Genomic DNA, 23304 nt, shown 5'->3' on the forward strand with positions numbered 1-23304 from the left:
TAATTTCCGCTCTGCATTAGTAAAAAATCTGCCCGGTAAGATATAAGTGAAGTGAAAGCTAGCCTACTAAACTTTGTGACCGATTTCTCTATTGCTAAATTGTATCGTTCTCTCGCTTATCCCCTAAATCAAATACTTAGCCATCGGAAGATACCTTCTGTCCTTATTTTTCTTCTATCTATAAAAAAAAAACATTCATTTTTACTAACCCAAAACCCGCCAGAGTATTGGTCTCCTCTCCAAATGAGAACGGCTTATGCTGTAGTCCAGATTAGAAGACTCCACACGCCATTTAGAACATTATGGAGTCCTAGGCTTTCATTAATTCATTGGGGATGGGTTAAAGCTAATTTCGGACATTCAGTTCATAACCCATTCATGTGGGAACACGTTCTTACCTACGCAGTCAAGTGATAAGCGTTGTCGCAACATTGCCACACTACTTTCACTCACCACACTAACTCTGTCAGAGCGTATCACAGCGACCAAGAAGTGTCCCCTTACTCGACGCGGATTTCGACCGTCGTCTGTATGGCCCTTAATAAGGATGAAAGTGGTTGTGGAAAAGAGACGTAAGATCGCATACCGACGCGTAAAAGGAGGGCCGGATGCCCTTTCTTATTTGCCTACAATTAATTTACCTTGAAATAGAAATTTCACCGTGGTAATAATAAATGTCTGCGGTTATGTTTTTACGAGGTTTTATTTGTTTTTTTGGACGTTAGATTCTTTAGGAGCTGGTAGCGACCCCGCACTGGAAACTGCAGTGTTTATTTATTTATTTATTTTTATTAGGACTACCAACAAAATTACATGTATTATTATGTTATGAATAAAGCTAGCCTTAGGTTACAAATGACACATAATTTCACTTATAGGTAGTCACAGCATGCACTGGTTAGTATGTACGATAACTCAATTTTATACAAGCATTATTAAAAGATATGTACATTTATAATAATAAAATTTAAACAGAAAGCTTCATAAGTGCCTGTGATAGGCCTACATGAATAAAGAAATTTTGAATTTGAATTTGAAATAGAAACTTACATTACCAATGTTAATATTTTAGGAACTTAGAAAACAAAGTTGAGGTACCTATTTATCAGATTACGAGTCACCCTCTAGCGAAGTGCCAAACGTTTTAATAATTTTGGTTTTAAATTTTCCTAATGTATCGTTTAACAAATCAATACACTCACTTTTAGCACTAAATTCATTATACAATCTACTTAGCCTAGGTATTAAGGAGTGGTGGCCGAGATTAGTTCTATAAAATTTGTGTGTGAAGAGTGGAATAGGGTACCGCGGCATACGAGAGGGAACCTTAAGGTATATTTGGCTCAACAATTCAGAGTTATCAATGGTGCCGTTTATGAGTTTATGTAGAAATACCATATCGTGTAGCCTACGTCTTTCCGATAATGAATTTAACTTGAACGACTTGAGTCGATGTTTATAAGGCTTTCTTTTATCTAATCCAATCGAATAAAGTTGCGTGAATCGTCTTTGTATACTTTCCAGGCGGTCTATGTGTACCTGGTAGCTAGGGTTCCATACGACCGAGGCATACTCAAGTTTGCTTCTAACCAACGTAGCATATAAAAGTCTTTTAGTTTTAAGTTTTTTAAATGGTTTCGCATTTCTACACATGAAGCCGAGCATTTTACGCGCTGATCTACAGATGTTTTCAGTGTGGACATTAAATCGTAATTTGGCATCAATAGTTATTCCCAGATCGCGGACGAGTTCAAGTTTCTGGAGTGGGCCATTATTGATTGTGTACTTAGATTGGAAGACAGAATGTTTGCGTGTAAAACTTATGAATGAGCATTTGGTAGGATTAAGGTCCATGCCATTTATGTTACACCAATCAACGACTCTATCAATATCTTCCTGTAGGGATCTAACATCTTGATCTTTCAAGATCATTTTTGCAATTTTAAGATCGTCGGCGAAGATAAAATATTTTGAATTCTGGATACAGCTAGTGATGTCGTTTATAAAAATATTAAATAAAAGAGGCCCCAAAATGGATCCCTGTAGTAGCAACCTTATCGCAGAATACCATTCTAGTCGGGTAGGTGTTTGGTGATCTTCTGACGTTCTTTAAATGTGTCCAAAAGTATTTGGGATCTTTAGCGAGGTTATCTTCAATTGTATCGATATATTTATTATAGCATTCTTGAATTAAAATGTTGCTGTTAAATCTCAACGATTCGAACTTTAGTATATATAAAGGATTTTTATATATTTTAGCTTTTAACCTATATTTGTTCTTCATATTTAACATAAAAATTAATTTATTATTATACCAAACGGGAAAATTTTTATTTCTGGGTTTAGTCTTCGGAGTGTGTTTTTTAATAATTGAGTTTAATTTTTCGTAAAATATAGTGAGCATTACATTGACATTGTCATGGTGCTGAAACAGGTCTAACCATGGTACACTGTCTAATTCTTTGTTAATAGCGTTGTAGTCAGCCTTATAGAAATTATATTTTTCAATGAGTTTTTCATTTATGGTAGTTAACTTATCTAGTTTAAGGTTTATGTTTAAGGGTGGATGATGATTGTCAATAATAGTTATTGGGGTTGAGTTTTTACTTACAGTTACTTGGGCGAAGTTGGATAATACCAAGTCGAGTAATTTTTCGTTATTATTGAAAACGGAACTAAATTGTTTTAAATCGTGTTCTTCAATAAAGTCTATAAAAGTTGAATCCAAACAGCAACTACTGGATGGATTTAAATAATTAAACTCTGGTAACTTTGACCAAGATATACTGCTCATATTAAAATCACCTGTTAGCAGCACATGCTCATTTCTATTAATTATTTTAGATGTATTCAACAAAAATTCGTTGAGTTTATCTCTCTTAATAGGTGGTGGCAGGTACACAGCGCAAATAGATATCTGACTAGGTTTACCTTGTACAACTGCATCCACCTTAACCCACAGGTCCTCGCAACTACTCTCCCATTGTGGTATGCGGCAAGATTTTAAGTTATTTTTAATTGCAATCATGAGGCCCCCTCCGTTTTTTATCTTATTTGTTTCAGTTTGCTCTCTATCTCTCCGATAAACAGTGTACCGATTATCGAAAACCCCGTCATTGAGCCATGTCTCTGTAAAGATCAAGATATCAAAGTCGTTAGATAAGATATTAAGTTTTACCTCCCTTGTTTTACTACGGATGCCCCTTACATTTTGGTAGTATATTGTCAAATAATCGTATTTTTACTGAAATAATATAAAAGACTAAACATTAGATATAGAATATTAAGATTTTAACTGTTCCAACTGTTCAATATTCCGTATAACAATATGTTCCGATTCATCAGTTTTCCTTAAGAAAACACGACCATTTTTTATCCATACAAATCTGTATTTTAGTTTTTTAGCTGTCAGTCTAGCGGAGGCATGTATTTTCTTTAATTCTGGGGTCAAGTGCTCGACTACATAAACTGGTTTATTCTCGCCTCCTATTCCGATATGACTGGTGTTGAGCTTTTCATCTTTGTTTCTCTTATTAAACTTCATCACTCCAGCCAAGAATGTATCCCGGATTCGTGGACTCGAGAACTTCACGATCACAGAACGGGGTCGTGGATTTTCACGGCTTATCTTCGCAATTCTTGTGCATTTGTGAATATCTGCATCTGAGATACAAGTGCCAGTTACCTTTCCTATTTGAGTGATGATATTGGGTAAGTTCTCAGCTCTATGCTCGGGCAGGCATTGTATCTCCAAGTTACTCATTCTCGAGTGCTGCTCCATGATGCTTAGTCGACTGTTAAGATCCTTTACAGTTGATTTAAGCGTTTCATTTTCTTGTTTTATTTCTTTTACCTGCGTAAGTTTTCCTTGAAGTTCCTTTATTAAGTCTTCGTATTGATTATTGATGAAGCCAATAGAGTCCTTGATCTCGTTTATTTCCTTAGACATTTCTCTTGTTTTATTTTCTATTAATTTGGCTATGTTCTTTTCCATTTTGTTTACTAGGATTTTCATTTCTTCTTGAATAAACTGCTTGACATTTTCTAGGGTGAAAGATTCTTGAGATTGCGCTTGGGATGAGGGATGCACACGTCTATACGTGACGTTGGACGTAGGACTGATATCGTGAGAGGTGCTACCAGAGCCACGCACTGGCGTGTTAGAATTGTCTCCTTTTGGTTGTTTAGAACGGCAAGAGGGACATAGCCAGTTACCTTTGTAGTCTGTTGAAAGCTCTTGATACTTTTTGCTTGAGGAGTTAATACAATCAAAGTGATATCGCAGACCACAAGTAATGCACTTAAGTTGCTCAAGCGTTATAAGGTCGTCAGAGCATGCAGAACATTTTTTATTTTTTTGCATTTTAGTACTCATCATTACAGCACCGAAAAGAGTGTTAATAGATTATTGACGGTGATGTCCAGGATCTGATGATAGAGTTAAAACGTGGACATAGGATCTCTTTAACTTGACAACATAGTGCCGTTGTATTTGTCTCGACAAGTTCTTATACATTAGGTGTTATCCAGCTTGTTTGGAGTGGCTTCGGCCATGACTAGTCAACACCCTAGCGCTCACGCGTTCCTATGCGATGCTGCGTGGACTGAATAGGTTTACCGATTCCGACTCCATACTTATCAAGGTAGAACGATGTCAACTTGGCAAGCTACAACTTCACTTCTGACTTGGCATAAAATAAAAACAACGCTATTCCATAAATAAATATATAAATAAATATGCTACGACCAATACACATTTTGCCATCTAACCCCAAAGAAATTGTAGCTTTTGTTGTAGGTACTAAGAGGACTGGTGAATATTTTTATGAATAATATACATATTAACACCCAGACACTGGAAAACATTATTGTTCATCACACAGAAATTTTCCAGTGGGAATCGAACCCACAGCCTTGGAGTCGGAGAGCGTCAAATTGACCGGCTATACATAGTGGTGACAACCTAGTCTAGTTATGATAGCCTAGTTGTTAAGGCTCCAGTTACCTTTTGGGGGGACCGAGTCCGATCACCGGCCTCTTACGCAAACTTTGTGGAGTTATGCGCGTTTTTAATTTAAGCAATTTAAATATCACTAGCTTAAACGGTAAAGGAAGACATCGTGAAGAAACCTGCATGCCTGAGAATTCTCCATAACGTTCTCAATAAACGTGTGAAGTACCAATAGCGCTTCACCAGCGTTGTGGACTACATCCTAAGCCCTTCTCCTTCTGGGGGGTGACCCGTGCCATGTAATGAGTTTATGGTGACGATGATGATGCTATAGTTTTGCCCCTAGCCTTACTGAGCATTTGAGGATAGTAATGTCTTGTGTCTACAGGGGCTGTATAGCAAAGTAAATCCAAGGTCAACAACAATTAACGACTTTTGGTCGAGGTGGCAACAAATTCATATTAAACATATTAATTTATTTTACGCGTATTAAGTACATTAGAAGTTAATTGAGCATGGGAATGTTCATAAATGAAGTTATCGCGCGGTATATTATACAATTGGTTAGTCGGTTACACTGACTATAAGGAAATAGATAGACATTGTATGAAACACATATCTTCGATTGGAAATCAGATGAGCATGAAATGAAATGAATTAACTATGTATTTAAATAATGAGTAATTTATATTCATTGCTTGTGCGATAGATTTGTGTAATACATACCCCGGATTTATCCGCAACCAAATTTAAGTGGATACCGTATTTGGAGATAGGTTTGCATGCCATCTTTGGTCATTTATAGAAGGGGCAATTCAGCAGTTCGATGCATGCCAGTTGATTTGTGAGAAAGTACCAGTTAAGCTGAGTTGTTCGATAAGGTTTTAAGTAGATTGTATAGTTAGAATGAGAAAAAACGATTAAGAAGAGAGACATGAGAGTATAAGCTTTAAGATCCATCTAGTGCCGCGAACAAAAACATACATTTTAGAACTAATAACAAAAAAAAAACAAATACTTAAATTATATATAAAATAATATTAAATGCTGACAATGCTAAAGAACAAATCTAGATAAAAAAGAGCAAACGAAAAAAAATATACTAAGTTTAAACAATAATACAGCATTGCGATAGGAAGTGGTCCTTTAGTTTCTTTTAATAATTTACCTAATTAGCAATAAAAATACTTTTCTTTCTTCTTTTAATTGTTTCTTTTTTGTATGATTTTGCTTGAAATGAACCGAATTAGTCCGCGGGTGCTCCGGCCATCTTTCCACTTAGTCTGTGGCCGTGTAGTCACCCGGTGGCTGCTTAATGAACGGCTTCCTGTCTTAATCAGTCCACGAGACATGTGCTCGCATCTCCGGAGCGGGGACGAAAGGGACGGACTAATTGTCCCACCAGGTCATGCTCGCAAAAGTTACACGTTAATTTATTGCGTTTACGGTTTATTAATTACAGTAATTCAATAGCTTTGGTACTCGTTGGCCTAGTGATTGGGATGTTCGGCTAAGGATAAGGTTAACGCGGTTCAGGATTCTACTTCCGGTCAGTAGGGTAAAAATGCGCGTCACGAGATAATTAAATCTTCCTATTTTCTCTTCTTATCTCATACATAAAGGACGATCACAAGTTAAATATATGGGGGTATGTTTAAAGAATTTTTTTAGTCTGGCACTAAGAATTTCTTGGAGTTAGAAAATTGTTATATACTAGCTGTTTCCTGCGTTTTTCCTCGCATTTATAACGGCATTTTACAAATCCCGTGGGAACTGTTTGTTTTCCGGGGATAAACAGTAACCTATAACCTCCCTGTAAAACCCAATCCTTTCATCTAACTCTATGCCGATAATCAAGTCCTTTGTTTGCTTAGTTAGCGCGTAAGGACAAACAAACAAACAAACACTATTTCGCATTTATAATATTTGTATTGAGAAATGATTATTTTGAACATCCTAAAACCTTTATGAACTTCTCTAAGTATCCATAATAATATAATATAATAGCGATTAAAAAAAACAAAATAATAGGTGCGTACATTACATTTAATTTGCAAGTAATTTACATCAACACATTTTTTTATAAAAAAATGTTTTATTATGTTTTTAGGTATATAGATTCGCTAATAAACGAAACATAAATTAAGATTAATTATCAAATTTTTATTCATGACCATATTTTAAGGGGTGTTTAAAACGCGACCGGCTTAATGGATTCCAACGAAGAGAGAAGGCCAAAGTGTATTAATTTCCTCTTTTGCCTTTCTCCGCGCGTACAAATAATGAAATAATGAACGAGTGACGTGACAAAGGAGCGGATGGGCACAGTTGTCGGCAATTGCCCGACCGAAGGCTGAGATGGCAAAAAGTTTATAAGGGATACGTTAGTTACGAATTTATTATTTTCTTATATTCGACGGTCTAGTAGAAAGTAGTGATTTGACGACTTTCCTGGCGCAATGGTGAGTGCTATGGTCATATGACACCATAATGACAAGGTTGCTTGGAAGCATCCGGCTCCGCTTTCAGCTCTCACAAGATAGAAAAATGAATGTTAAAATGCAAAATGTAAATTGTTGATGTTGGAAAAGAGCAACTGCTGAGTTTCTTGCCGGCTTCTTCTCGGTAGAATCTGCCTTCCGAACCGGTGGTAGAATCACTACAAACAGACAGACTTGACGTTTCAAAAGTGCTTATATTAGGCCTACTTGAAATAAATGAATTTTGAATTTTGAATTTTTTGAATATAAGGCACGTACCGGGTTGGATCCCAATTTGCGAACTTTTAATTTCTGAATTTTCGCTGATCTGGTATGGTGGCAGGCTCTAAGGCCGTGGCTAGTTTATTTATTTATTTATTTATTTATTAGGAACAACAGACAGTCATGCACAAAAATAACAAAAATTACATCTAAAAATAAAATAGCATGAGCACAAGACCCACATCATTGTCACGAATTACTAAACTTATATTAAAAAACTTAGTAGTTATGAAGTATATTGTACCTTTATTTGACCTATACCACAATTAAATCATCTTACTCACATCCTGGGGTAGCTCGAAGAGATCTCTTATAGACATAAGCTTTCCTTTGTACACTTCATGTATCTTATGTTCACAATCACAATTTATGGTACATAAATAATAAATAAAAAAATAAAAAAATAGGGCTACTTAAAAAGTTTAAAAGAGATTACAGTTATTACAAAAATTATAAATAATTCATCACTGCATTAACTAACTAACTACTTAATACGACTTATTATTTAAACTTTTTATATTTCAGATTGCTTATTACCAACTTCTTGAAATTACTTACTACCGACAAAGATGCGTTGCGAAGCCTCCTCCGTTTTACTTATCCTCCTCCGTTTTACTTATCCTCCTCCGTTTTACTTATCCTCCTCCTATTCACTTAACTCCGGTACGATGGCGTAGTAATCAATAGGGGTATGGTTTATAACTGCTATAATAGACTGCATTATCACCACCAGCAGGGCTAGGAGCATGAGATGAAAATTATATCCCCCGACTATATCCCCTAACGAGGCATATAATTAACGTGTCCACCTCCTAAAGCCCGGGAATATTGAATAGGAGAAGTTAACCTCCATTTATTATTACACATATATTATTTGGATATTATTTCGACTTGTGCACCATTGCTCTAAGATTTGATAAAGCTGTGGGAGAAGATAATTTTTTATCCTTCCCACGGGGATATAATTGTCTACTGCCCATGCTAGCTGTGCATTGTAGTCAATTGCCTACTTGTAGTGGAATAAAAAAAAAAAAAAGATACCCTAGTGGTTAGGACGTAGGCCTTTTTTTCGGGGGCCACGAGTTTGAACACCGGCACGCACCTCTATGTATAAATAAAATTACCAATTGCTAATTGCATTATCCCGTTTCCGTAATTATTTGCTTCAAAGATCGCTTAAAGCTCGCTAAACTTAATTCCCATGTGTATAGTTAGTGTAGTTTTGATTTTTAAGTGTGTGCAATAAATAATTTATCTTTATATCTTTCTCTATGGCTCTTTATTGGTGCATCCAATATTCGGGCACAACTCGACCAACGTTGATCGTGTCCATCTTGCATTAACAGTATCGTGGAGTCATTGTTGCGGTTCCCTTTATCTCTATATCTATCGGGAGAGAGACCCTCTCTCTGTCTCTATGGCACTCCAATTTCCTAACACAGAACTGGTACTGACGTTTTCTTAGGTAAAAAAACCCAAAAATATAATTTTGTGACCCAGAAATCTACCGAAAAGAATGACCGACCCAGGCCTTAATCGAATTTTAGGTAATTAACCTGTAGACCTGCCTGGCGCAGTGGTGTGTGGTGTGGTCTTAGAAGAGGGAGGTCTGATGTTCGATCCTGGCATTTAAATTAGTTGCTGAATTTCCTCTGGTCTGGTTCCACTATATTTAGGTTTGATACCATCCTAAAAGACGTGCGGCCAAGCGATTTAGTCCTGAAGATCCTGAACGATACCGCATAGGAAGGATTTAATTTAACTGCTACACCCTCAGCAAGTTAGCCTGCTACCATCATGGACGCTATCATCTTAAGTGTTTTAACAGTCTAATCAGTGATGGTCGTAACGCAGCAGGTGAGAATACAGTCTAGAGCTATCTAGCTATACCGTCTAACTAAACAAAAAAAAGTTAATCTAAGAATTTTCGATTAGGCTAGCCCTCAGCGTTAGGCTACCGAGACTCTAATTGTGAGAACCCTTGAAGCAAACGACACAAATTAATGGGAGCTCCTGTATTCCATGAGAACCGGTAGTCTCTAATGAATAGAGACAGCCTGCCGCCTGTCTGTCAGTTGAGTCATCAGAATCAGACTGTCAAACGGACAGACAGATTCTGTAATTTGAAAAAGAATTGTAAAACACCGTGACATGTTCCTAGTTGGACTGTCGTTTATTATTCACGAAGTAATGCTCGGGAATTGACCGATGGTAGATTCACTACAAACACACTAACTTGATTTATCAAATGAGCTTATAAACTAGGCCTACTAGAAATAAATAAATTTTGATTTTGTCTACGCTTTAGTCAAGCAGTTCTATTACAAAATTCCAACAAGACACTCCAATATTATTATTCGGTATAGAGTATAGATGAGATAATATTAAAATTATAAGAGGTGCTTAGTTTTGCTAACAAAAAAGTATGCAAGAATATTAAACACCAAAAGATTAAATGCTTGAACGCAAAAAACTCGATTCCCAGAAATACTAAATAACTTGAAATATGCTTCCATAATAATGCTTACAATCCATTCAAGAAAATTAACAAGGCCATAACTAAAAACGAATCGTAATAATGTAGGAATTCATCGACCGAATCTTTAACCTAACAAGATTTTGAGCTGCCATTTTTTTCCCGCCATGATGTAAGCGAGGTCGTCGACCCGCACCTGTTGCTTATGTTTTTTTTTCTGTCTGGCACTAGACACACGTCTATTAACCATTCGGTTTTACATAAAGCATCTCCGTCCGACCCTTTCAGTATAGGGGGAGAAGCTTAAAGTACTTTATGTTCCCCTCTGCCAAATGACCGGACCACTGAGTCCGAACAAATATCTAGGGTATTGGGCGTGTCACTTTGAAATTGTAATTGAATAATAGTTATTCCAATTTGACAGTTACAGATTTTAACCAAGTTAAATAAAGAAACTCATCGGTTCTAGGCGTAACGTCGGCTTGTTATTCTTGCTTTATTCCTCCATAACTCCGTATCGTAAACAATACGGGATATACCATAACTCTATATTATTTTGAAGTGGATAATTTATTTTTCAAACTCTATTTCGAACTTCAAAACGGATTTTACACAAAACGCTTCGCAGCTAAAGTAAAACTAGCTAGATGAGTTTTATGTTGTATTGATGTACTTTGAACCTTTTCTTGTTGGTCAACCTGAGCACCATTACAAATCTATAATAAAAGCCGCAATAGGCTCCGAAAAAATACCATGCTCTACTCCTGGATATCGTACTTGTTTTTTATGACCATATTTCATCACAAATACAAAAACTATGTCGTTTATCATATCCATTTACCTGATTTTACTTATAACATCACATGTGTTCCATTAAATTTTAATTTTACCAGATTTTTTTTGTATTGCATTCTTATCCTATAAGTAGTGATAAAGCGCTCATGCGCTATGTCTTCTCCTTATGATTAGCTTGTTGCTTAAACTTTTTTTCGTTTATGACTCTTTAAAAACTATTGATTTATTATTGAGGTATCGTAAAATAGTAAACTCGCTGTCTTACAACCGACTGTAGATTAATAAATCTATGGCGTAGATCACAATATTCAGACGCTTCTATATTGAGGTCAAAGAGTATACAAACATAATGATTGAGGTAACGGCCAACGAGAGCCATAGACTAATAAAGCTTTCTTTAAGTTTATATGATTGATTAATTATATACCTTTGTAATGTTTATGGCGCGGTTTATTTTATTGTTATTTCACTGCAGTTAATTGACTTATTTAGTAAGTAATAACAGATGTGTGAGTGATTATATTCAAATAGGACGTAGGTATATATTATATTTTTTTCACCTTAAAAAAATACTAGCGGTGCTCCACGGTGTTACCCGCTGCGAATAAGGCATTTGGTTACTTTGTTAGGACTTAAAGAAAGGACGATATTTGGTGTAAAAAACAGTTTACAGAGAACCATCTTTGGGAGTTGTTGATGTTGATGTTGAACCATGTTTTGATGTCGTTTCAAGTAAAAAAAGTAGCCTAGATTACTCCTACTTTCAAAAAGATCTATGCTAAAAATTAAGTTGATTGGTTGCTTAGTTAGGACGTGAAGAATGGACAAACAAACGAACGCATTTTCGCATTTATATTATTAAGTAAGTATAGTATAGTATTGATATAGCGCATCTATTTATATCTATGTACCTATAAACACGATAAAGCAAGCGTCGAGATCAGAGAAATAACAGTTTAGTAGAAGTATTTTAAGTTATGGTTCAGGGACTTATATAAAGTGCACTTTAAGACTTATAAAGTACCCATTACGAGTAGTTAGTACGCCGAACATCTGACACATCGTGCGCTTGCAAATTAGATGCTAAAAAAGTACCAAGTTGATAAAATGTTTAAAAATAGAGCAGACGAATTTAATGATCCGTTTTTGGCTGTACGGTGATATACCTTTGCGCTTTCCCTATGGGATATAATAAAAAAAATATTTATTCCTTCTTTATGTGGAAAAAATAATGCTACTGGTCATTTTCATATCATAACTTTTATTTTAACCGACGTCAAAAAAACAGGAGCTTCACTTTGAATAGCGTTCTCTATAGTGCCCAGGAAGGTACTTAGAAAATTTTACATTTTACTTGGCAACGACTTAAAATATTTTTAGTTGGTTTATGCTTTTTATTTCTGGTTTTAGGTTTTTTTTTTATGTTTTATTTTTATACCGACGATTCTTTACGTCATTGTCAAGAGATTGTCTAGTTAGGTGATTTTGACAGACACACGAAAAATAGAACTTTATTGGTTGTTCTTGTTACAGGGCAATAGAAGTCTGGCTCAAAACGGGTCGGCGTCACAGCGAGGTTCTTGACCAGCAGAAGATTACCGAAGGGCAGCTAAGGAGACCTGGAGCGACCATCATACTGTGGTTGAAATGCGAACAGGTGACATTTTATACTAATATGTAAAGCTGATAAGTTTTGTTTTTTTGTTTACGTGAATGCAATGATCTCAGGAACTACTGGTCCGATTTGAAAAATTATTTCAGTGTTTGATAGCCCATCTATCTAAGAATGCTATAGGCTTTATATCAGCACGCTAAGGCAAATAGGAGCATGGAAATAATCAAGAGTGTTTTAAAATCGGGGATATTTTTTCAACAACTCAACATCTCCTCCTTAACAGTTATTCATTGTAAAGTCAACATCTCCTGAGGATGCTCCGGTTTCGGAGTGAAACGTGCGTAGAGGGTACATTGCCGAAGATCTGTTTGGTGTTGAGTATAAGGATTGAAGAAATTATAAATTACACCATACAGGTTATCCTGCTTTTCGCGGAGTATAGCAAATTAAACTTAATTTTCATAATATAGCATTGCTGTAGTCCAGCATTGCTGTGTTCCGATCTGCAGGGCATGGTTGCCGGTTTAATTTCAGGCACATGAGGCTTAACCAGTGGCGTGCACTTCATACATGCACAAAAGCACTGCCTACCTAAATTATTTTATATAACTCGTATTGGAAGGGATTTTTTCCATTGAATTTTTCCATGTACCTGTCTCATGCGTAACCTGGTCGAAGACCCTATTCACCCCACTGCGCTTAGCCTACGCCTCAGGTTGTCGGACAGAGGGCGCCACGTGTTCCTGGCATGTAAAAAGGTTCGCCATTCCTGTTCTTTCCTAGGCCTAAGGTTGCCTGGAAGAGATCGCTACTAAGCGATAAGGCCGCCCTTTGTATCCTACTTTTTAAGTTTATTTTTGTTGTGTCCATTGTTTTTTTTTCCTATTTGTGGTGTACAAATAAAGTGTATAAATAAAAAAAAAGCTATATAACTTAGCTAATTACCATCTAATCAAAAATGGGCTCAATAAAATTCCAGTACGGTAAAGGCGCGCTAAAAATATCACTAGAGTCCGCAGGTCATTAGACGTGTAAAGATGGCCGCGCCTTTACATACAGTGTAAAAAAACGTAAACATTGCATCCACCTGCGCTCGCACAGATTGGCAGGTGCTACGAAAGTGCATCTGCACACAAAAAACACTAGCAGATGTGCGCAACCCGCTCCGAGATAAAAAACGCATCGAACTATAATAGTATATTAATCTATTTATGATAAAGTAGTGAAGCGGTTATAACCTAGTGGTTAATACTTCGACTTAACTTTGGAGGGGCCCAGTTCGAATCCCAGCACCTCTAACATTTCTAAATTATGTGCGTTTTAAGCTATTAAGATTTCACTTGTACCAAGTGTGTAAAAAGTGTAAAGTGAGTCTTCTTTGTATACTCATTGAAGGTACCGGTGCGCAAACAATTGCGATTTTGGATCATCACCTTTAAAGTTTAGTATGGTATAGAAATTATGTTTCTTAACACTCAAAGTTCCTTGACCTTCCCGTTGGATACTCACATCACTTTTGTTCTTACATTCGAGTAATTTATATCTGCAGGTGCAAGTAGGTTTGGCACCGCAAATGGTTGGCGTAAGTACTTTTATATCGTTACTATTACAATGTAATCTGCACAATCCTCAGACTTTTATTGCAAGAAGTCTTGGATATCTCTGGTACTCGCAGTATGTCGCTGGTAATTAACCAGGGTTTACTCATTATTCAGTACTAGCATATCTGTAATGAGTACCATCATCATCATTATCACCCTATAATACGGGATTTCCTAGTTTTGGGGTCAGAACTCCAAAAATTTATCGTATTGAGTTTCTCTGATGAATATTTTCTATTTCCATCATCATCACGATCCTTGTTAACCTACGCTCCCAGAGTCCAACACGCTGGCCTAGTGCAGATTGGTAGACTTCACACTCCTTTGAGAACATAACAGAGGTATCTCATGCGTGCAGGTTTCCTCACGATGTTTTCCTTGACCGTTAAAGATTATACATTTTAAAAGTACAGAACTCATCATAAGCATCACGCCAGGGGGAGAGCTAGCCGCGGCAGCCCTGCTTGACTTTGCTTGCGCACCGGTACCCTCAATGAGTATACAAAGAGGTTGTCTCACTAAATACTACGTGCACATATGCTACTATACTGCGTCATCTTGCACACCGCTAAGCTGCGTTAATGCAAAACGGAATGAAAATTCATTGGTAGAAAAATCCAATATGTTAAACTTATTAGACCATGGTGGTATTCTGACCAAAAATTAACCCAAAACTGGCTCATTGAGCAAGTGCTACTATTTTTTTAATGCAAATATTATACGTAGTAACCTGTTGAATACGCAACGGACGTATTTAATTTTTTGTTTCCTATTTCTCAACTCCGTAGGTCTAACTATCCAAGTACTTGTGCAAGGATATAAATAATCTGAAATTAAAGTTTATGTCTTTACCACCTGATAGGTCGCCTTGCCCTTTATGCCCTGCAAACAATATAAATAAAAACTCAATTTAGCGCGTTTGATCTACGCCGCCATTTTAACTTTAGTACCATTTGTAGGGCGCTTCCTGTCCTACCGCAATATAATTAACAAGCCTCCACCACGCGACTTATTCCGCGAATGAGCAAAAATTAAAACAAAACCATAAACAGAGCACCTGGCTCCTGTTATTAAGGTTTAAATCGTACGAACGACAAAGGTGTAGTGTTTAACAAAAGTTTTAAATGCTCCCGACATGAGCTAGATAATAATACGTGAAAATTAGCCCACTGCCAGTTCTATAGACACATAGATATGGCACTGGATGTGTACCAAAATTTGTACATAGTAGTGAGATGACAGCAATAACTACATTCGCAAACTTAAAATTTTAGTTTCAAGTTTGCGAATGTAGTTCGAGCGTGCAAACACGACCAACAGGCCGATTCTGTATCAACCAAATAACCTGATAAATTCCAAGCTTCCAAAACAACCTGGGTAGAGGAATAATGCACTCTTCATTTATACTATAATAAGACTTTTCTATAAGCTTACGTTTAATACAAACTTTAAACTTTTTGTGACGTCTCCAAGATATAATAGATTAAGATATCAAAAGGGAGGTTATTGTAAAATTGTATATCTACAATTTCCTTTAAATGAATTACTAACTTTTAGCATTAACTAGTTTATTTTGTGAACGTACATTAAATATCTATATAATTTTGTGTGTATGTTTAAATGGTAATATTTATTTAAGTTTATATAATGACATATAACCTCAAATAAATATATGTAATATTATGCTTATTTAACCTTAAATAAATATGTATGTACATATACTAATATGTAATGAATATAATTTTCAAATTTGCGAATTGCAGTCTGGAGGAGATCGTTTTAAGCGATAAGGCCGCCTTTGCGCATATATTTTGTATTATCGTTCGTTCTGTTAAACTAGCTTTCTATTTTTATGTGCATTAAAGACTTTTTATTCTATTCTATTCTTAATTTTCAATACATCGGTGGTCGCACTAATACAGCATCGCTGGTAAACGCGACTTTTAAAATGCAATTGTGCATCAAACCTTATGGAAATACTGTGCACGTAACTCTTATATCTCCTCGGCCAACACCTTGGTAGCCTCACGCTAGCTGAGCAACTTTTATTATGGATTATCATAACGTTTGCTTGTTAAAGCGTACCTAACCTACAGGTGCTTTCAGTATTCTAATTAAGCTTTTGTTATTATTTAAAAGGTATTTTTTTTTTAAATTTATTATGCAGTTAAATTATTTTGTAGTTCGACCTTTTCGAAATTGACTTATGTTCAACTGTTTACCAAATATATTATTTAACACAAATCGGGTACAATGTTCACCAAAATTTGTACCTCATTTGATATTAAAATTATACCTTCACATTTAAGTTAATCAAATTAAGGACCTGACACTTTTTTTTTTTAGAAAAGTAGTAGTAAATGCAGCATTATTGGCACCAGTCTACGCAGAACTTTGACCTTTGACCGTTGACCTTTGAACTTACAGTAATAAGTTGCCACCAATACGCACTGAAAAATAAAATCAAATATATTAATTTAATTTTTTTCATTCCTCCACAAGTTAGCCCTTGACTGCAGTCTCACCGGGTGGTAAGTGATGATGCAGTCTAAGATTGTAGCGGGCTAAACTGTTAGAGACTATAGTAGTCATACCCCTAATCGGTTTCTACGCGACATCGCACCGGAACACTCAATCGCTTAGTGTAGTCGCAATCGCTCGTCTTTAAATAAATAAATAATCAAATCAGACCAGATCAGAGAAAATTCAGAAATTATAAATTCCCAAATGCCCCATGCCGGGAATCGAACCTTGGACCTCCTACGTAAATTCATAGCGCTCACCGTTGCGCTACGGAGGTCATCAAAATTTTAATTCAACTTTAATTTGACGACGCATTAGAGAGCCGTGTGTTCTTTTAACTGGGAAACGGTAAACTTTAGGGGACGAAATATGTTACCATTGTTTTTATTATACCTTCCAATGAGATAACTCTATCGCGATTCGATCACAACGTTTTAGGTTTGTAAATGCCTCGTTAAATCCATAAAAAGAGGCATCTGCTCATTACTTAATAATAAGATAAAATTTTAATGACCCTCTTTGTTTTTTTTTTAAATCACCTGTCTACCTGTCGTGACATCCGATTATCCATATAATTCTAGCAACACCTTAATAACAATTAATTAGGTAAAAAAGTTTAGTTTTTAAAACTAAGCATTCCGCACCCTTAGCAGGTGTTTTGATGCGCTTACGCACCTATTAGGGTTGCCAGTTGATATTTTATTTTTGTTTCTTTATTACGTCTATTTTCTGTATTTGTTTTCTTCACCATTGGTTGCCTGGAAGTAATCGCTATGAATAGATAAGGCTGCCAAAATTGTATACTTTGTTTTTTTATACTTTTCTGTTCTCCTTCAGACCGGAAAACAGCATTGCAATGCTGCTACGCGGCAAAAGAAAGCACAGCGGATAGTACTTCTCCGGACGAGCTCTGTCACAAAAACTCTACTACTACATTAACATCCCTATCCCTACTTCCCTACTAATATTATAAATGTCAATGTAAGTTTGTTTGTTACGCTTTCACGCAAAAACTACTTAACCGATCCTCATGAAACTTTGTACACATATTCTTGGAAGTGTTAGAAGTAATATAGGATACTTTTTATCCCGACATTAAGCTCGGTTCCTTTGGGAGAGTGGATGAGTGTTTTACGATTTTACACCATAACTCTGACGAATTATAACCGATATAAATAATTATTTTTGTATTATAGAGGTTATATGTGTTTAATTTTGCCCAAACTGTGATCGGAGATAGAGGACAGAACTCCTCAGCGGACAGCAGCAAACCCCTCATTCAAGACTTAGCGATACTGAATACTTTAAATTTGTTTAGAGCTACAACTAAATTTAATAGTACATCAAAAAACAAAATCAAACGCAGACGAAGTCGCGGGCAACAGCTAGTATATTATATATGAACGCTTCTACATGAAAAAAAAGTTTTGAGTCGAGATGATTATTTTTTTCCCCTCTTTTTTTCTCTGTAATCCAGGGACTTCTGATGTAATGTGGGTACGTATAAAAGTGCCAACTACGTGTCTATATGAATAAATAAATATTTGACTATGATCACTATACCAGCTGCAATGTAGTATTGACTAAGCAACAGATAGCAAAAATGAAAATACATGATGATTAAAGTAATTTAGTGAATCGGTCGAACCTTTGTTGGTGGCACGCGAGTGGTGGCACCACCACCTGTTTGCGCACCCTACGTGAGAGCCTTATTATATACAGGCTGTTCTAGTTGTATAAATAACTTTCATTGCGCAATTTGCGACATACCAACGATGTTCGATGACCTTTGCAGTGTCAATGCTCGCCACCCATGCGAGAGGTTTTTGATAGTCTTATTTTTGTGATGTTTTGTCGACCTACCACCCGCACTGGTCATCTCAGTGATCTTATATCGGGGTAATTGGGAAATTTATGGTGAAAGCACACGTTCATCCGCCACCGATGTTCGGTGGACTTTGTAATGTTAATATTCGCCTTGCACATCTTTTTTTTCATTCCACTACAATTTGACTACAACCTGCCGGTAGGTTATAAATCAGTCTAAGATAGCAGGCTAAACAGTTAAGAATATTACAGTTATATTAAACCCATATAATCGGATTCTATGCAACATTGTTCCGGAACGCGAATCGCTTAGCGGCAAGTTAGGGTGGTAACTAGCCAAGGCCAAAGCCGATCCGACCAGTCGAGAGCAAATTCAGAAATTATAAATTTCAAAATCACCTTTGCCGGGGATCGATCCCGGGACTTTGCATTTAAAAACACAACGCACGTCGGAGGTAGAAAAGCGGTTGACTTATAAAAAAGATAAGCTGTCGATATGTTTGTAAAGCGTACCTATTGCCTTTGTATGGTAGAGGACTTACAGATAAAGGTATATAAAAAAAAATCTTCATTTTATACTTACCCTAGATATACGATTTGTTCCAACCGCCCGGGGTGGTTACGTATCTAACAACAGGGTTGCGACAGTCGTAAATCTCGCGAGCATTGCTGTCAAACGTCAATTTTGCATATAAAAAAATTACAAAAGTGACGTTTGTCAGCAAATATTTCAAGATTTACGTCTTTCGCAAGCCTGTCGTGAAATACGTAATCACCTTGCGGACTGGATAGTGGCGCCCTTCTCCCCGGCTTTCGGTATTAATTACTTAAAAAAACACAAATTTAAATAATAGTCAGCATTTTGCGTAAATAGGTCAAATAGGATTTTAACAAATTCGTTCTCTTCATAATATTACCTATGTTTTACTTGTGTGAGCAAGTTTTTTCTTTTTAACATAATATTAATGAATGAATTAATGAATACACTTTTATTATACACCACGAAATCGTGTAGAAGAATTGTAAAAAAAAATTAACGAAAACTTTACTATGATTTTGGACTGCATATAGGCGAAACCGTTGGTAGGTCAGTAGGTTTTGTTTTACATGGCATCTCAAAGAAAATCTGAGCTTTCCTATGACGCCTATAGATACTCAGCGACCAAGTTTCAAATCAACGAAATAGTAGATGATTTAAATCGCAATCCAGGAGGAGTCATAGCGAAAATGATATTCGTTGCACAATTAATCGCTCGATGTCAAATTCGATTTATGAAACCAATTATAACAATAATTGGCGGTATACGAGTGAGCTTTTATGAAACAACCTGTATATGACGGCACCTGTCGCGCAGTTTTTGTTTTGTTTCTACCTTTAACCCAACATGGCAATAATAACCCGACATGCATTACGGCAGTTCATTGGTGTACGTAGAACCTTTTTCTTGTGTTCGTGTGGAATTTTTAAACGGTTTAGTTGTGGCCCGACGGTTTTCTGTCAACGTATTTTCCTTTTTCTTTTTTTTTATCACTACTTCCAAGTTGACTTTAACCTGATGGTAAGTGTCTTTATGGTTGATACGGCAGTTACATAAACCACATAAAATGTAGAATTTGACGGCTGGCTGGCGCAGTGGGCAGCAATCCTGCTTTCTGAGTTCAAGGCCGTGGGCTCGATCCCCTCAACTGGCAAAAAATTGTGTGTTTAACGTGAATGTTTTTCAGTGTCTGCGTGTTTATCTGTATATTATAACTTTTATGACATGATACTTGCATCTGAGACTTTGCGTTCTGATTTCTCTTCCGAAAACACAGTTTTACTTCACACAACGTATTTCAATCATAATCTTTTACTTTTCAACCGACTGAAAAAAGACTAGAAATTTATCAATTCAAGTTAACTTTTTTATAGCAATAACTAGGCTATCACCCGCTTTTTTCGTCCGCAGTTTACGGTTTTTTACAAATCCCGCGGGGACAAATTGTTTTTCTGGGACGAAAAGTATCGGATGTTAGTCTCCATTCTTACAACTAACTCTATGTCAAGAATCAAGTTGATTGGTTGCTTGGTTAGGGCGTAAAACAAGGACAAACAAACACACTTTCACATTTATAATATTAGTAAGGATTGACGGACCAAGTATATGGTCCACCTGATGGTAATCGGAAAACCATCGCCTATAAACAGAGCAACACTTCGCATGGGATTCAAGACACCTCTTACAACGTGTCGCTCTGTGTCCATCAACCTGAGACGAAGGTTTAAAGCCTCATGTGCCTGTAAAACACTTCGCACGGCATTCAAGACACCTTCTACAACGTGTCGCTCTGTGTCCATCAACCTAAGACGTAGTTGTAAAGCCCTTATATGCCTGTAAAACACTTCGCATGGCATGCGAGACACCTCCTACATCGTGTCGCTCTGTGTCCATCAACCTGAGACGTAGGTGTAAAGCCCTTATATGCCTGTAAAACACTTCGCATGGCATTCAAGACACCTCCTACAACGTGTCGCCCTGTGTCCATCAACCTGAGACGTAGGTGTAAAGCCCTTATATGCCTGTAAAACACTTCGCATGGCATTCAAGACACCTCCTACAACGTGTCGCTCTGTGTCCATCAACATGAGACGCAGGTGAAAAGCCCTTATATGCCTGTAAAACACTTCGCATGGCATGCGAGACACCTCCTACATCGTGTCGCTCTGTGTCCATCAACCTGAGACGTAGGTGTAAAGCCCTTATAGGCCTGTAAAACACTTCGCATGGCATTCAAGACACCTCCTACAACGTGTCGCTGTGTCCATCAACCTGAGACGTAGGTGTAAAGCCCTTATATGCCTGTAAAACACTCGCATGGCATTCAAGACACCTCCTACAACGTGTCGTTCTGTGTCCATCAACCTGAGACGTAGGTGTAAAGCCCTTATGTGCCTGTAAAACACTTCGCATGGCATTCAAGACACCTCCTACAACGTGTCGCTGTGTCCATCAACCTGAGACGTAGGTGTAAAGCCCTTATGTGCCTGTAAAACACTTCGCATGGCATTCAAGACACCTCCTACAACGTGTCGCTCTGTGTCCATCAACCTTGGGCGTAATTACACTTTAATAAATTAGGCAAGTATATATGATGCATAGCTAGCTTGTAGCCACCAGTTTAGCTTCACGGTTGTTAATAATGAAGGTATTCTCAGACAATTAACGAATTCCCTAACTGCTTGTGTCTCTTTTAACTGTTAGTTTAATTTGATAAATTATGTGTCAGTGTATAACTAATTAGGCGAGCGATGACTACAAGGGAAACGCCGGTGGCTTGTTAGAGGATTAATGTGACAGGGGAGAAATAAGGTTTAATATCCCACTGCTGGTCCTTCTCTCTCTCGAGTGAAATTTGGAACTTAGACCCACCACGCTGCACCAAAGTGGGTTGGCGGGCTTTATCGATAATAAATTCTACACTAACTCTTAGGTAAAATAGATACTGGATTGCTTAATTCGTCCGTTTCGATTTAAAGTTTTATCATCTGATTTTTTATTTTATTGGATGATGATCCCAATCATCCGTCCATCAATCCATACAGGTTTACCGATGCAGCAAGTTTATGCTTGAAACGCACGTAACTCCGAAAAAGTAAAGGTTTTTGTAATTTATTATAATTACAAAAACCTTTACTAAAAACTTTTTAACTAGTTATAATTTTATATATATATATATATAAAATTATAACTAGTTAAAAAGTTTAAATCTAGAAACAGTTAATGTCTGAAATACACTAAATAGCATTGAAAAAAACCAAAGAGGTTTAACATCAACGCCTGTCCGTGATAGGAATTATTACATTAGGTACGAGTAAGGTACGCGCCTGGGATCGAACGCAGTCCCCCGAAAGAATGCGTAGTCTTACCCACTAGGCCGTAGTGACTAGTTTATAACTCCCAGCATTGGAACATTAATATAATACGTATTGCGAGACATTTACGCTTACAGTTTGCCGTTAAACTTTAATCCTCATTTAGATATGTAGAGATAGTAGATCCTCGAATACCACATTCTTGGAATACCAGAGCTTAAAAAAACGCTATCTATTTGTCAAACGCTTTTTACAAGTATAAATATCACCGGGTTCTTTGTCCCGTGTATGGTATAAATCAGAAGCATAAGCGAGAAAAGAAAATGTCGAAACGACATTGTTTATATTACCTCAGTTCATATAATGGTGATGCATGTCAATGCTCACTTTACATAGGTCTATTGTAGCTAGGTGCCAGATCCTCGAAAAGTTGTCTATTAAAAAATAAAACTAATTTCAATGGGTTAGTGGGGTTCACAGTGTTACGCGAGTACGTATGTAATAGTTAAAAATAAAACTAATTAAAATATCTAAGTCTTTCAATTCGAATCCCAACAATGCTGCCTAAGATGGAGCGCTTGATTAGAGATGACATTTTTTTTTAATATATATAATTTTGTTTTATATGCTCTTCAATAAAAATATAAAATGATAAACAGCAATGTGTCATCTCTTGTTTCAAAAGTGTGTCATTGTATATTGAAAAGTAGATCGAAACTGCAATGTTTTCTATTAGATGGCGCTACAGTCGCTATAAGACTTATATAACAAGTAACTTACTAATTTCGGCATCGGCGGTGTAAGAGCCGTAGTAAGAGCGTTCAGGGCACGATTGCCAGAGTCGCAAGTTCAGATGCTGTCGCTTCAGAAATTAGCTATTTTATATATGCATTTTTATAAC

At 36.7% G+C, this 23304-nt stretch overlaps 1 protein-coding gene across 1 annotated transcript in view; it reads left to right on the forward strand.

The window, feature by feature from the left end:
• LOC120630586 (tRNA dimethylallyltransferase) overlaps positions 1-23304 on the forward strand; it is a 334518-nt gene that overhangs the window by 275852 nt on the left and 35362 nt on the right. Inside the window, exon 4 of the mRNA XM_039899852.1 lies at positions 12518-12641. Coding sequence (XP_039755786.1) covers positions 12518-12641 — 124 coding nt within the window. The remainder of the gene's footprint in view (positions 1-12517; positions 12642-23304) is intronic.

The sequence above is a fragment of the Pararge aegeria genome, chromosome 16 (genome assembly GCF_905163445.1).
Source record: "Pararge aegeria chromosome 16, ilParAegt1.1, whole genome shotgun sequence".
Classification (NCBI taxonomy): Eukaryota; Metazoa; Arthropoda; class Insecta; order Lepidoptera; family Nymphalidae; genus Pararge; species Pararge aegeria.